Source organism: Miscanthus floridulus, unplaced genomic scaffold (assembly GCF_019320115.1).
Source record: "Miscanthus floridulus cultivar M001 unplaced genomic scaffold, ASM1932011v1 fs_432_6_7, whole genome shotgun sequence".
Taxonomy (NCBI): Eukaryota; Viridiplantae; Streptophyta; class Magnoliopsida; order Poales; family Poaceae; genus Miscanthus; species Miscanthus floridulus.
The window spans coordinates 1-16,057 of record NW_027096754.1 but is presented as its reverse complement, the minus strand read 5'-3'; the positions used below and the strand labels follow the sequence as shown (position 1 = coordinate 16,057).

Sequence of the window (16,057 nt, the reverse complement as noted above, 5' to 3'; positions counted from 1 at the left end):
TTCGCCTTCGAAGAGTGCCTAGCTCTTTCGCTTGATCATCGGTTAAGGCAAGTAAACATGGCGTCGTCGTCCACATGCTTTAGCTTTGTTGTTTGAATTGCCTCCACTAAATTTCAGTTTCTCACACTAGCCAGATAATCTAAAAATTGAAGTTATTTACTTACTTTGAAGAAGTAGGGGCAGAAACACTAAATTCCCTTAATTTTATTTTGTCCACACCCACCACACATGTGGGTTTGTTTCTTACAACGTCAGTCCATTTCTTTTGCAATGTCGGCCCAAGAGGACTTCTAGGCCCGTTTCTTTGTTGCTTTGTTTTTATTTTTGTTTTATTTAATTTAACTTGTTTCTTTGTAATTCTAAAACTATTGTTATCATAAACCTAGAGCAGTTTGTTACCAAGCTACAACATTTTTGTTATGAATCTAGAACATTTTGTTATTCTCGTGAAGTCACAATTTTCTTCCTTGTGAAGTTGAAACATTTTTCTTTGCAAATGAAGCTAGAGCGTTCTTCTTGTGAAGATGGAAAATTTTCTTATGATCCTAGAATATTATTCTTTTGAACAAAGTCACAATTTTCTTCCTTGTGAAGTTGAAACATTTTTCTTTGCAAATGAAGCTAGAACGTTCTTCTTATGAAGATGGAAAATTTTCTTATGATCCTAGAATATTATTCTTTCGAACATGGGGATATTTTCCCATGGACCTAAAATATTCTTTTAGGAACCTAGAACATTTCCTTTGTTAACCTAGAAATTTCTTAATGTGGACCTGGAATATTTTGCTTTTTGCATGAAGGCTAGAACATTCTCCTCGTAAAGTTACAACAATTTTCTGTTGATTAGGAATATTGTTTTTTGAACCTAAAACATTCTTGTCCTAAGCCCGAAACATTTTCTCGTGATGTTAGAACATTTTGTTTTTCTCATGAAGATATAACATTCTTGTTGTGAAGCTAGATCATTTTGTATTTCAAAATGAAGCTAGAACATTCTTCACATGAAGCTAGAGCACAAATTTCTTCTAAACTTATGACATCTTGTGAAGTTAGGACATTTTTCTCATAACGTTGGAACATTCTTTTGCCAGATTAGAACATATTTTTGCATAAAGCTAGGATATTGTCTTTCTAAACTCGGAATAGTTTTTCTCATGAAGCTTGAACATTTTCTCATGAAGCTAGAACTTTTTTCTCATGAACTTGGAATAATGTTCTTCTAACCCTAGAGCATTTTCTTACCAACCTAGATAATTCTTCTCGCAAATCTTTAAAAAAAACTTTAAAGTTGGATTTTTTTTCTTATGAACTAGGAATATTGTTCTTTTGAGTTCTGACTTGGAGCATTTTCTTATCAACCTAGATAATTGTTATCCCAAATCTTAAAAATATATTTGAAGTTGGAACATTTTTCTCATGTGTGATGTAAGTTATTCTTTTTCAATAAGTTATATAGAGAGAGAGTGCAAAACTCTTGCAAAGGCCGGAATAAATTTTCCATTAAAAATAGAAATTTACTATTTATCCAACATTAAAATGGATGTCTTTGTTTGTTCAATTAACTCTGTATGTTAATGTTTTCTATTATCGTGCAAAATTATTGTTTCAGATTTCTACAAGCAAGCATAACAACGCAAAACTCTGATCTTGTGGAGAAATTTTATTATTATGAACACTGTAAACAAAAAGAAACAGTCAAAGGCAGCATGATTATTTATTAGTCGTGCTTAACTGGACCCAATTAGGCCCACGCACGGACGCGGTAGGTATGGGTGCCCCGATGCTTTTCTTCCACCACGTCCAGGTTGGGACCAACGTAGGCACGGGTTCAGCCCAACAACACATTTCTGTACCGCAGCAGACCACAGGCCTATCGAGCTTTTCACCAGACAAAAGCCCAAAAACAATGCTGACGAACGAATAGAATGGAACCGCTTTGACGGACAGAATCCTGTCTAAGTTGACGTGAGGCGTTTTGGGGCATGTTTAGTTCACCAAAATTCAAACTTTGGCACTGTATAAAAAGAAGATTCCCCGTTACATCAAATTTGCTGTACATATATGGAGCACTAAATGTTGACGAAATCAAAAACTAATTGCATAGTTTGATTGTACTTTGCGAGATGAACGTTTTGAGCCTAATTAGTCAACGATTGGACAATTATTATCAAATATAAAAAAATGCTATATTGCGCTACAGGATGCTACAGTACATTTGCCGGCGCCAAATCGGTCAAACTAAACGAGGGCTTGTTTGTTTGAATTGATTGATTGACAGAATCCATGAAACGCACAAGTTTCTTTCGCGCTGAGCAGTTTTATCTTCTCAGGACAGGGAAATCCGAAACTGGGAATGCCCCTGCCGGGGTCTTTGTTGCCGAAAAATTGCAGAGAGCAGAGTGCGCCGCCGCAGCGCTGGTGTGCATTGTCGACTTGCCGGTTGGGTGGCTGGTTGGTCAAAAAGATCGACGGACAGACGACGTGTCTTTTAGTCTTTTCAAGTAGCGGAGGCCCGAGCAATCGAAGAAAGGGCTTGGAAAAGGAGGCCGGAAAAAGAGAGGAGCGCCGCTGCCATGAAGGCTGTCACGGGGACCGTGCGTGGGTGGGAGTGGGAGCGCTGCAACGGTCACTTTGCTGGCCGCTGGCCGGTGGCCGGTGCCTTGCTTGCTGCAATGGCTTTGCCGCCCCCGACCCACCAGCTCACTCAATTCAGTCTTCGAGCTTGCCTGCCCATCTCCCCAAACATCCGCGGCGCTTCCTAGGCATGATAAAAACTTGGATCGATAAATCGATTACAGTGAGCTCTTCCAAGAAACGTACAACGAGATCGCAGCTTCCACGGCCTTCTTTTCCAAATCCCAGATACAGAGAGAGTTCCCGTGGTTTTTGAAGAGGGGAGTTCGCGTGGTTCCTTGTTTCTACCCTCCCCGGGCTCCGTTTCTTTCCCTCCATTGCAGATCAGACCTCGACGAAGCTGGCTGGCTCTGCACTCTGCACTGCACACAGAGGATACGGGTAACTGAGAGGGCACTGTCGCGATGTGGAAGAAGCGAGCGGCGGCCGTGAGTGCCACTGCTGTCCCGTTCCCCGGGCCCGCCGCCGCCGAGCCAGAGCCGGACCACTTCAACGACTACGGCTTCGACCCGCAGCTCCTCCACTTCTTCTCCCAGGTCCATCCATCTCTACACATCCACATCTTGCAAAAGGAATAGAGATTCACGCCTGCTGGTGCTGGTTCTTGCATTTTGTGTTGACGTGCGGTGTGGTTCCTCTGTCCCGCAGCCTGAGGTGAAGCGGCTGTGGGGTAGGCGCCAGCGCCACCACCAGCACCAGCCTGCGCAGTGCAAGCCCATGGAGTCCGCGCGGTTCAAGCTCCAGAAGCCCATCTCCAAGAAGCACCACCACCGCCCACAGAAGCAGCAGCGCCGCCGGTGGTGGAGCTCCGCCGCTTCCGCCGCGCTCCATCTCTTCAAGAAGCGCCCCTCCTCCACCAGACCCGCACCCGCCGCAGCTCCAACTCCCCCGTACGGGTCCGCCGCGTCGACCACCGTGCCTCTGTACCTCGCCGACTACGATGCTGCAGGCGGGGACGACGACGACGGCGCGGCCGCGTGCACGTGCTGGGCGCCGGCCGTGCGGTCCGGCAGCCGCCTCGCCGCCGCCGAGCTCGGCGCCGCGGCAGTGGCGGTTCCCTACGTCAGCCTCAGGTCCACTAGCCTCGCAGGCGGTGGTGGCGCTGAAGGCGCTCCGGTGATGCCCATCTACCTCGTGACGTGACCTGAAGGTGCAGCTAGCTACACCTGGCTTGGTTGCCGCAACGGCCGACGCGAATCCTTCGGCCTTCCTTTGCCGGGTTTCTTCTTCAGAAGCTTGGACCAAATGTCAGTAAATTATTATGTATTCAGAGAGCGCGTGGACTAGTTGGTCAAACGGTCAAATATCAGCTGCTTCTAGAATGGTTCCTTCCTCGTTTTCTTCTTCCGTCTGTGGGAGTATTTTGCAGTTGCAGCTGCTACGTTTTTCTTTCAAATTCGTTGCTTCGAGAAGGTTGTTGGCTCCTAATTAAAAAGTCTAAAGTTTTGGCTGTTGTTCAGTTTTGTGTTGAACTTTTAGGTTAAGAGGTGATAGATTATCAGCCCATTCATTTGGTTGTGACTTATCGTAAACAATCGTAAATTTCCAACCAGAACAGTATTTTTCTCTCGCACAAACCAGCCAGCAGTATTTCTTCATAAATCAGCAACGAAACAAACCAGCCAACCGAACAGGCTATATGGTCTGAGAGGAGAGAGAGAGAGAGAGCAGATTCACGCGCCGACCAAATTGGAACACGTTCTCTTTAGATTTTTTATATTGCACTTCTCCTCAGGTTAATTGGAGTTTGACTATTATTCTTACGATTATCCATATAAGCAAGCAAGTCATGGTTTAGAATACACCGTTAGAACTTGTTTGATAAGTGCTTTTATAAATTTTTACCTACATAGACAAGTTAATTTTTTCCTTATATAGTGAAACTTGGTTCGATCTATTGTAAATTGTTAATTTTGAAATTATACTCTTTTCTTCTAAAAGTATAACAACTCATGGTATTCACATTTTATATATCCACGGATATTAGGATTTCTAAGAACCGAAACAAGAGCTAGCCAACTTTAGAGCAAGCCTAGTCATTAGTTTCACCATTTGGCGGCTGCCTTTTTTAGGGGAATGAAATGTTCTTCACCTATAGAAGTCATTATGTATCTAGAGACTGAGGGAGTTAGTGGATTGTAGCTCCTAAATATCTATTCAATGCTTCATCAGATTTACTAAAAGGCTTGTGTATTTATGCATTGCTTATGAGTTTGATTGGTTGCCTGGACAACCCCTTATTAAACCCTGTAGTGTAATTTGCTCACGTTTGGTTGGTTACGTAAACCTATATGCAAGCTAGCACTCTCCTAAAAAAAAAGGTTGTGGTTGCATCCTGGAATCAGTGATTTTCTCTATATCTAGTTATGCAGTATGCGCTTACACCTGATGTGCACGACGTCTCGACGTCACATCCCTCTATGCAATCTCCTACCAATAGGGTCATTCCCCCTATGCCAAGATAAACACAACAACCTTAGGACACACTACCTCCACATGAGGAAATAATAGAATTCTAGCATTCAAATGTTGTTCTAAAAAGAACACAACTCTAACTTAGGACTCGTTATTATAGGCTTTAGGTTTGGTAATACTAAAATGGAGTGTCATATAGATGCATGATAGCAATAATGTATAAAGTTCTTGGATGCAATCGTTTGCCTCCCCATCAACAAAAGGGGAGAACAAAAAAGAGTAGAGATACATCTGTCTTTTTAGTTGTTCACTAATTTGTCATTGAAATAAGAGAGAGATGGCGTGTCACAAGGCACACTCACCTAAGGATTCAACTGCCACCCCTATACCTGCTAGTGCATATAAACAAGATTAAGGTGTTATTTGGTTCAGACGGTGGGTGTGGCAACGACAATGTAATAAGTTGTCGACGCTAGTTGTTATAGTTAGGGATGAAAACGGTCGGTCTCAACTGTTTTCTACATCTACGAAAATAAAAATGAAAGCGGTAAAATCAGAAACGAAAACGAAAAAACTTACGAAATATCGAGAATTTTTAAAACGAACTAATTCGAGCGGAATTATGTCGGACACGATCAGTATACGAAAAAACAATAGGAATATTGTCCCGTAGGACCAAGTGCATAACAAGCATGATCGAGTGAATAACAATTAACAAGTCCTAAACTTTGATAAAAAAAAAATATCTCCATTTGACACCATATAAGAAAGATATGATTTTTCTAAGACAACGAACGCTTGTTCGCGATTAATATATGATTAAAACTTTGTTTGGTTTTTTGAACATCTTAAAGACCTTAAATGAAAAAACTAAAAATTAGAAAGTTGTAAATCTCATCGAGAGCTATAATTTTCATATAAAAATCATCTTCATCTGATATCGTATGAAAAAGATACAATTTTTCTAAAAGTGGACTTCTAGTGGGCCAAATTCAGTTTAAACCGAATTTCGAATTCAAGATATTCCGAAATAAAAGTATAAAACAGTTGGAAAACGTCTAAACCGTTTTCGTTCTGATTTCGAATTTGGTGTTCCTTTTTTCGAACTGAATTCGAATTTGTCCAAAAATATGAATTTGATAGAATGAAATGTAGAAAACGATGCAATTCAGTACTGGATATTTCCGTACCATTTTCATCCCTAGTTATAGTAGAACTATAAACATTTGTGTTTGCTTCATGATGTGAATGCTATATGTTCTTCTTCTCGACCTTGGAGAAAGAGGACAACTTCTTCATCTTGGCTGGCGTTGGGGCGAAGGTCTAGGTGAGCTAGGTCTTCAGGGTTGTGGCCAGGGTCGCGCTGAGCATCTTGGACACGGCGTAGGGGCAGCCTTTGGCGCCTCGGCACTCGGCAGTGGGAGTCACCGCAGGGAGCCTCGGGCTTGGCCGGTGCAGCTGCAAGAGTCGCCGCGGGGTGGCAGAAACACGGTGGCAGGGGACGAAGCCACGAAGGAGAGGCGAGTCGAGGACACAGGTGCGTGTGCGATGTGCGAGGACAATGGGGGTGGCGATGCTGATTTTTGCTACCATATGACGCGATTCCACGGGGAGGGGAGGGGAGGGATAAGGGAATTGTATTGGGCCAGATATGTTCACGCTACTATTGGTTCATCCAAGCACAAAGCAATGATTCACACCGTGAATCGATGACGAGCTGAAAACGTGAAACCGAACAACCTCTAAGGCCCCCTTTGGATCGTTGAAAAATTTTCGGCTCTCTTCGACTGTCGTTATAAGCTGGCTTCAGTTATAATATAATATTTTTTTCTCCTAACAAATTAACCCAATAAATTAACCCAACAAATTAACATAAACGGCTTATAAACTAATCGAACAGAGCCTTTGTTTTCTACGTTTTGCGTATGAAAACGTAGGGGCATAAATTGTAACAATTGTAACAATGGAGGTGCTTCCACGGAAATTTCCGACGAACCCGGTGCCACAGGCCGCCCCACCATCCCTCCGGAGTCCAACTGTCCCAAGCTATAGAAACTTCCACTTTGTCTTCCGACTGCCTTCACTTCCATTCCATCTGGCGTTTCGACACGTCCAATCCAAATAGAAAGAAAAAAAAACTCGGGCAATTCCGCCGGCCATTAGATCGATCCCGTCCCAGCTGTTCTTCCTCCCCGAAGCATCCATCATCCATGAACCTGGAGAGCCTACCGCCGCCGGCGGGATTGCGCCACGGTCACCACCGCTACGCGCGGATGCCGCCGCAGGAGGACCTCGAGGGCGAAGCGGCGCCTACGGACCAGGAGCGGGAGCTCGAGCGGCGGCCGGAGGTCCTGGCGGCCTCAGCGTCGGCATCACTCCGGGTGCCCGACGCCGCGCGGGTGTTCGACGAGTTGCCCAGGGCGTCCATCGTCGCCGTCTCGCGCCCCGACGCCGGGGACATCACGCCTATGCTGCTCTCCTACACCATCGAGGTTCATTACAAGCAGGTCCGTGATCCTTCCCCAAATGTTTTGAGGTTTGGGTTGATTGTTTGATGGAAAATTAAACCCTGGAAAATCATGTGACTTCGGTGTGATTGGGTGGAATCCACGATAAGATATATGTTCCATTTAAACTGTGTATGGAGGATGATTTAGTTTACATTTCGGAAGTGGCATGCATAGTTCATTTAACTTACTGATCGGTATATGCTTAATGGAATCGAAGTATTGGAATTAGTGATTGATTTACTGCGAATTTTTATATAACCACCTTTCTGCTGACTTTAACAGAACAGCAAGTCTGTGACTGTGCAGGAAGGTTCGTTTTCCCTTGTTTTATGTTGGGAACACGAGGTCAAAATTTCAGTTGGGTGGCTGCTCAAATTTGACCTATGTTATTTCAGTTCCTGACTTCCTGCGTATGAGCAGTTCTTCCGTCAATTTTATGTCTGGATAGATTATTAGCAATGCTCGCTTCCAACTTACAGAGTATATTTTACATGTTTGCTGACTTGTGTTCTTTAAATATCACACAACCAACTTATCTTTAGTTTGTAAAACAAAAAGAAATATTCTGTGGTGCTGTCCTCTGCACTTTTTCTTGAACACGCAGGAAAGGTGCATATACTTATATTTTAAGAAGGAAAAAAGGGATAAGAACCCTTAACGAAGTCAGACACCCACACCACTTAAAAACTCAACCTGCAAGGGGGTAAGCCACACCCCGGCATTGCTGTAAGAGAGAAGACCTTGTCACACATGCCGAGAAAACCCCCGAACCCCTGCCCCACCCTGACACAGGGGCACCGCTGCCCTGTGAGAACCGGGCCGGGCCTTTTGACCTGTGCTTTGGCCGTGGGACAGACGAGGGGATTTTTTTAACCCCAACCTAAAATTCGCTCCCACAGGGAGTAGACTACAAAGAAACATGCACACCCTTTACAAGAAAAGTCGACCACAGCCTAAGCTTAACTCTCACTTGGCACGAGGGCAAGGAGATAATTAATGCCTCGCGCTCCAGCTAGCCCCCAATAGTGCAGCTCCTCACTAGCGATTAACAAAGCTCTAGCTAAGCTAGGAGATGCCCCATCAAACACACATCCGTTGTGAGGGTTCCATAAAGTCCAAGAACCTAAGATGATGAGGGAGTTGAGGCCCCTCTTAATCTGATCTCGCACACCATTAGAGATCGTTTCCCACCCATTCTCAAAGGATGTTTCCTAAGGCTGGACTGAGATGTTGCAGTCCAACTCTCCTCAGAATATTGAACCAAAATTCCCGAGCGAAGACACAAGACAGCAGGAGATGATTGATCTCCTTTTGATTGCAACAACGTGAAGGATGCGGGAGGTCCCACTTAACAAGCCGGTCCACCATCCAATATCTATCCCGAACAACAAGCCACATGAAAAACCGGCATTTGCCAGGCGCCCAAGATTTCCAAATCTTCACCCAAGATATGAAACTAAAAGTTCCCTGTGGAAGACCAGCATAAGCAGACTTTGCTGAGTAGGAGCCATCCACAAGAGAAGCGCCAGATATGAGAGTCCTCAACCTCCGATTGCAAAGACATTTCTGTAGAAACACCGCACACCCTAATCAGGGGGGGTGACCTTCATTATATAGCCTAATAGGCTAGGGTTACAATGTATACAAGGCCAATAGGCCATACGCCCAATATGGGCTGTTTATATTCTAACACCCTCCCTCAGTCTAAGCGGGAGTGTCACGAACACAAAGACTGGACCTAAAATCAGTAAACAATTGTACAGGTAACCCTTTGGTCATAATGTCCACGAACTGATGAGACGATGGGACGTGGAGCACCCGGACCTGTCCCAAGGCCACTTTGTCACGGACGAAGTGAATGTCTATCTCGATATGCTTCGTGCGACGATGATGAACTGGATTGGCAGTCATGTAGACAGAGCTGACATTGTCACAGTAGACAACCGTCGCCGAAGAGATGGGCGCATGGAGCTCCTGAAGCAACTGACGAAGCCAACAAGTCTCAGCCACAGCGTGCGCAACAGCACGATACTCAGCCTCCGCACTCGAACGAGAAACCGTGGTCTGTCGTTTGGAGGACCAAGAGACGAGGTTGTCGCCGAGGAAGACACAGTAGCCCGAAGTGGAGCGCCGAGGGTCCGGACAGCCAGCCCAATCAGCATCGGAGTAGGCGGTCAAGTTGTCGATGCCGCCAATGCCAATGTGAAGCCCAGTGGACAGAGTGCCCTTCACATACCACAAGACACGCTTGAGCATCGCCAGATGAGGCTCGCGCGGGTCGTGCATGAAGAGACACACCTGCTGAACGGCGTAGGCGAGGTCCGGACGAGTCAGCGTGAGGTACTGGAGAGCACCAGCGAGGCTGCGGTACTGGGTAGCATCCTCCACCGGAGCGCCGTCCGTAGCAGAGAGCTTGGCGCGAGTGTCCACAGGGGTCGCTGTAGAGTGACACTCGGTCATGCCAGCGCGCTGGAGCAGATCCATAGCGTATTGGCGCTGGGAAAGGAAGAGGCCGCCAGAGGACCATGTGACAGAGATCCCGAGGAAGTGATGGAGATCCCCGAGATCTGTCATGGCGAACTCGGAGTGAAGGAGCCCGGTGATGCGCCGAAGTAGTGCGGGCGACGAAGCTGTCAGGATGATGTCGTCGACGTAGAGCAGCAAGTAGGCGATGTCGGTGCCCTCTTTGTAAATAAAGAGGGACGTGTCGGAGGTCGAAGCAGTGAAGCCAGACCGCTGGACGAAGCTGGCAAACCGCTGGTACCAGGCTCTGGGCGCTTGCTTGAGTCCGTACAAGGACTTTTGCAGGAGGCAGACATGGTCGGGAGCGGCCGAGTCGATGAAATCGGGCGGCTGCTGACAGTAGACCGTCTCAGTCAGGTGGCCGTGAAGAAAGGCGTTCTTCACGTCCAGCTGATGAATCGGCCAGGAGGAAGAAGCGGCGATGCTGAGGATGACGCGGATGGTGGCCGGTTTGACAACCGGGCTGAATGTCTCGTCGTAGTCGATGCCGTATTGCTGCGAAAAACCACGGACTACCCACCTGGCTTTATGACGAGCAAGAGAGCCATCAGCACGATACTTGTGCTTAAAGACCCACTTGCCTGTGATGACATTGGTACGCGGCGGTCGAGGTACGAGGCGCCAGGTGCCATTGGCCATGAGCGCCTTGTATTCTTCAGTCATCGCCGCCCGCCAATTTGGGTCGGCCAGGGCGGCACGAGAGTTGGCGGGCAGCGGAGAAGCCAGGGGTGACGACGCCGCAGAGTAGCCGTAGCGCCTGATGGGCGGCGGCAAGGAGCCTGTCCGGGATCGAGTCGCCCGTGGTGGAGGATCTGGTGCCCGCGGCACCTCTGCCTGCGTCGTCTCTGGAGGAGGCGCGGCAGGCGGGATCGGTGTCGGACGACGAGTGTAGACGCGAAGAGGCCGCTGGCCGCCTCCAGGCTGTGGCGGCACGGCGGCAGTAGCTGGTGCAGCTGCGCCGGCACCTTGCGCCGGGGCCGCGGGTGCAGGGGCGGCCTGCAGGGGCGCCTGAGGGCCGGCTGAAGGAGCCGGGCGTTGGCCCTGGGACAGCCGGTAGGCAGCGCCATGCCAAAGGATGGCGGGGTCCAGCCCGACGGGGTCGCCGGCATCTTCCAAGGGCGGCGTGTGCCCAACGTCCGAGGTGGACGGAGCAAGCGCGGGGAGTAAGTCCTGTAACAGAAAATCAAAAGAATCCGGGTGGGGCTTGGAGGCCGCAAACGGAAAGTGAGTCTCATCGAAAACGACGTGGCGTGAGATGATGATCTTGCGATTGGAGAGATCAAGACACCGGTAGCCCTTCTGATAAGGAGGGTAACCGAGGAAGACACACGCCGCGGAACGAGGAGATAATTTATGGCGAGTCGTGGCACTAAGGTTTGGGTAGCACAGGCAGCCAAAAACCCGAAGGATGGAGTAGTCGGGCATCTTGTGATGGAGGAGATGATATGGGATACCGTTATTTATGGACGAGGATGGCCGCCGGTTGAGCAGGAATACGGCGGTGGAGAGAGCTTCAACCCAATAGGAGGTAGGCATGGCGGCATGAATCAGAAGCGTCCGAACAGCATTGTTCAAAGTGCGAAGCATTCGCTCAGCTTTGCCATTCTGAGTGGATGTGTAGGGGCACGAGGTGCGGAGGAGGATGCCGCGGATAGCCAGGAAGGTGGCGGTGGCAGTGTTGAGGAACTCGGTGCCATTATCTGCCCGAAAACAGCGCACAAGAAAACTGAACTGTGTGTGAGCGTAAGCAATAAACTGAACAATGTGTTCATGAACTTCGGATTTATGGCGAAGAGGAAATGTCCAACAATAATGTGTATAATCATCAACTATCACAAGATAAAATTTATAGCCAGAAATACTCGAAACTGGAGAGGTCCAGACATCACAATGAACAAGTTCGAAAGGTGCTGATGTACTAGAAACCGAACTAGCAAAAGGCAGCCTAGCATGTTTGCCGAGCTGGCAGGCATGACAGATGCAGCGAGCTGCTTTATTACACTGAATAGCTGATAGCTTATGTAGAGTGTTGACGACGGCGGGTGCTGGATGACCAAGGCGGGAGTGCCACAGCTCCGGGGAGACGATGGCGACGTGACAGCGAGAAGGCGTGGGCATGTGATGTGGAATGGTGTAGAGATCCCAGTTGCTATTGCACCGAAGAAGGACCGTCTTGGTCTGGAGATCCTTAACAGAAAAACCAGAGGCGTCAAACTCAACTGAACAGTTATTGTCCCGAGTAAGCTGTCGAACAGATAACAGGTTACGAGTGAGTTGTGGAGCGACAAGAACATTATCAAGATGAAAAGAACGATCAGCTATTTGTATAAAAGATGTGCCACGACTAAGGACAGGAATAGATTGCCCGTTGCCGACCGTAATGGAAGATGGTGGTGACGGGAGACGGGAGAGAAGAATACTGTCGTTGGAGGACATGTGGGATGTCGCTCCGCTGTCCATGACCCAAGGGGCAGACCCCTGAACCGCCATCTGATTGAGGGCGGTAATCAGGGCGGTCTGATCCCAGATGCCTAGAGGCCCGTACGCCGGGGAACCGGCCGTGGTGGAGAACTGGGGGGGCGCGAAGGCAGTGTGCGCCTGTGGAGGAGGCGTGGGTGGTGCACCCCACTGCTGCTGCTGAGGAGTCCACTGGGCGGCCAAGGGTTGTAGCAAACCCAAGGACCGGCCGGCTGAGGAGCCTGACGGCCGTCGAAAACGCCTTGTGGCGCGCCATGCTGCTGGTTGCGCCCACCGCCACTGCTGCTGCCACCGCTGCCATTGCCGCCACGCCCACCTTTGCCCTTGCCCCCCTTGCCTTTGCCACCGCCCCCACGGTTGGAGGTCGCAGAAGGGGTGGACCGACAGGACGGCGACGTGCAGGAGGAGGTGGTGGAGGCGACAAGGGCGGAGGCCGAAGCCTCCGCGCCTTCGGTGCGAAGTCGAAGTTCCTTGACGCGGAGCATGTTCGTGGCAGTCTTGAAGTCGGGGAGCGGCGATGTGTTGGTGATGATGTCGGCGGTGGTGGCGAAGCGGGGGTTGATGCCGCGCAGGAGATTGAGCACGAGCTGGGCGGGGGAGATGGCGTGACCAACCTCCCGGAGGGCATCGGCGGTGTGCTTCATCTGCTGGGCGAAGGCGTCGACGGAGAGGTCGCCCTGGGACATGGTGTGAAACTCCTGTCCAAGGACAACAGCACGAGACTCCTTGTTTGCCTGAAACAGAGCCTCAATGGAGACGTACAGGGCGCGCGCGTCTTGATCGGGCTCCTCCATGGCGAGATCGAGGACGGCGTCGTCGACGGAGCCGTACATCCAGCCACGAATGCAGGCGTCGGGCTGAGACCACGTGGGGTCAGCCGGGCGCGCGGCCTCCGTGCCATCAATGTGGCCGAGCAGCCCGTACTTGGCGCAGAGGGCGGTGAAGAACGCCTTCCACTTGGAGTAGTTGGGACGCTCGAGGCTGAGGGAGATCGGGACGTGCTGCTTCACGTTGACGGAGGCATAGGCGGCATAGAAGGGAGGAGCAAGAGCATCCCCCCCCCCATAGCGCCGGAAGAGTGGGAGCCAAGGACGCCGGAGGTGGCGGAGGCACCTGACTAGGACGTCATGGCGGCAGCGGCGCCGGGGCGCAGCCTGACCGGATGCGCGGCAGGGGCGGCGCGATCGGAGCAGGGGCGCGGGGGGCGCGGGCGGCGGCGCGGTTGGAGGCGAGCGCGGCCCGGTGGTGCGGTGGCGCACGCCCTAGAGCAGGGCGCACGGGCAGAGGAGGAAGCGGAAGACAGGAAAGGAAAGGAAACCCAAAATTAGGGCCCTGAGACTCGTGATACCATGTAGAAACACCGCACACCCTAATCAGGGGGGGTGACCTTCATTATATAGCCTAATACGCTAGGGTTACAATGTATACAAGGCCAATGGGCCATACGCCCAATATGGGCTGTTTATATTCTAACAATTTCAGCGATGATGTCCCAAAGTGTAAGATACTCAGAGATGGCTCCAACAGTCAAAGCTCCTTGAATATCATTAACCCAACTACCCAAGCATGATTGTCGAGGCCCTCAAAGTACTGTTCTACAGGTTGCTCTTCGCTTGGATACTATAGCAAATACTGGCGGTGCAAGGTCAGTAATCCTTTGGCCCTGGATCCACCTATCTTTCCAGAAGAGAGTGTCTGCTCCATTGCCCACTTCAGATACCACTGCCATGGAGAAAGAAGCTTGGGCACTTACGAATTTTAATGGGGAAAATAGTCCAAGGTCGACTAGGATCGGTCTTCTGAAGCCACAATCACCTCATGATCCTCATGCGAACTGCTCAAGCCAAGTTTTGAAGATTAGAAAATTCCCAGCCCACCAAAGCTCCTTTGGGAGACAGATCAATGGCCATGACCAGATACACCAATATGGATGTGGAAATGATAGTGTCAGTTTCTCTAACACCCGAGTGTTTTATGGGGGCAAAAAAATCGAATTGTGGATTGTCAATCTGACATCCTGGGTCTTCTTCTTTCCTGCTCATCTTCTCATACACAGCATTTCTTCTTCTTTACAATCTGCTCAGCGTTGAGGTCTCCCATGGCATGATGCTCCCACCTTGTGCTCCTCCACTTGTCTCTGGCAGTGGCTCCTGATGTAGGATTTGCCACCACCACTAAACCCCTCTTTGGTTGACACCCCAGTCCCTCATGTATGAACTAGCTGTCCTAAGCAACCTTGGACAGTGGTGCCCCTGCGTATTAACTACTGTGGTCTCCTTTTCTTTGAATTTCCCCCTCCTTTTCACTTTGTAATATTATTCCGAATCATGAACCCAATTTCCAATTCACAAAACCAAAGAACCCCTAGCGAATGAAACTCCTAAAAAATGGTGAGCCATGAAGCATGATCCCATACTGCAATTCCTACAAAACAAGATTCTAGTACCTATGTTATTGACAAGCGTGCTTTTCTTTGCAAGTTCTTGATATTTCATCTTGCAAATGGCTTTGGGTTTTACGTTCATAATTGAACGTGACCATTCTGGTCAATTGGCTGTTGGCAGTTACTTGATTATGATAAATCCATTTTCAATAGGGAACCATTTAGATAAAAGATTTAGAAGCAACAGTATATTGACCTGAGATATAAGCATGTATTATCTATTTCAAGCAATTGTGTGCATGATTTTGTGGCCAGATTGTTGAAGCAGTGTTTTTAGAAGGGTAGGCTTGGTGTAGTGGTGAGAGCTGTTTCACTGAGTCACCAGGTCGTGGGTTCGAAGCAGCCTCTCCGCAGATTTTTGTGGGGGAAAGGCTTGTCTCGGTTTATCCCTTCCCCAAACCCCACTTATGTGGAGTCTCCGGCACTGGGTCTGCCCTTTTTATTGTTGAAGCAGTGTTTGTTACCCTTTGCTTACCTTATTATGCTGTTGGACCTTTGTGGATCATGTGGTGACTTTGACAATCAGTGTGAAGTTACTAATATAATATACATGCAGAACAAACTGTATGTGCAGGCGCGAACAGAAAACAGATGAAATAGAAATAACTTTAGAAGCTCATTAGTCCTTATACCTTTGTTAGTTTGCGCATATTTGATATTTTATCAACTTTCAGTACATATTTATTTGTTTCTGATGTACGTTCATTCTTTTTCTTGTTTTACATTTTGTACTTCTACCAGTTTAGGTGGCGTCTATATAAGAAAGCTTCGCAGGTTCTCTATCTTCACTTTGCATTGAAGAGGCGTGAATTCCTTGAAGAATTCCATGAAAAGCAGGAGCAGGTTAGTTTTTTTCTGGAAATCAGTTTCCTATTTACATTATAATAAATAATGGAAACTTCCAGTACACATCAGAGTAGTCCCTCTACTCTGGTAAAAAAATACTTGGCACATTCGACTTACATGGTCTTCAATTCATATCTTTGACCATTAATTTCTTCCAGAATATATTATTAAAATCCTTCAAATTATGAGATGTTGCAAGTAATTTTTA

General features: G+C 48.3%; 2 protein-coding genes across 2 annotated transcripts; both read left to right on the top strand.

The window, feature by feature from the left end:
* Window positions 1–2,487: 2,487 nt before the first annotated feature.
* On the top strand, window positions 2,488–4,118 carry LOC136531758 (uncharacterized). The gene is made up of 2 exons (XM_066524407.1): window positions 2,488–3,170; window positions 3,283–4,118. Exons 1-2 carry the CDS (start codon window positions 3,039–3,041, stop codon window positions 3,775–3,777), a joined length of 627 nt encoding a protein of 208 aa, XP_066380504.1. The 5' UTR covers window positions 2,488–3,038; the 3' UTR covers window positions 3,778–4,118.
* Window positions 4,119–7,099: 2,981 nt separating this feature from the next.
* On the top strand, window positions 7,100–16,020 carry LOC136531759 (phospholipase D zeta 1-like). Its single transcript, XM_066524408.1, has 2 exons — window positions 7,100–7,556; window positions 15,745–16,020. Exons 1-2 carry the CDS (start codon window positions 7,260–7,262, stop codon window positions 15,886–15,888), a joined length of 441 nt encoding a protein of 146 aa, XP_066380505.1. The 5' UTR covers window positions 7,100–7,259; the 3' UTR covers window positions 15,889–16,020.
* The last annotated feature ends 37 nt before the right edge of the window (window positions 16,021–16,057 follow it).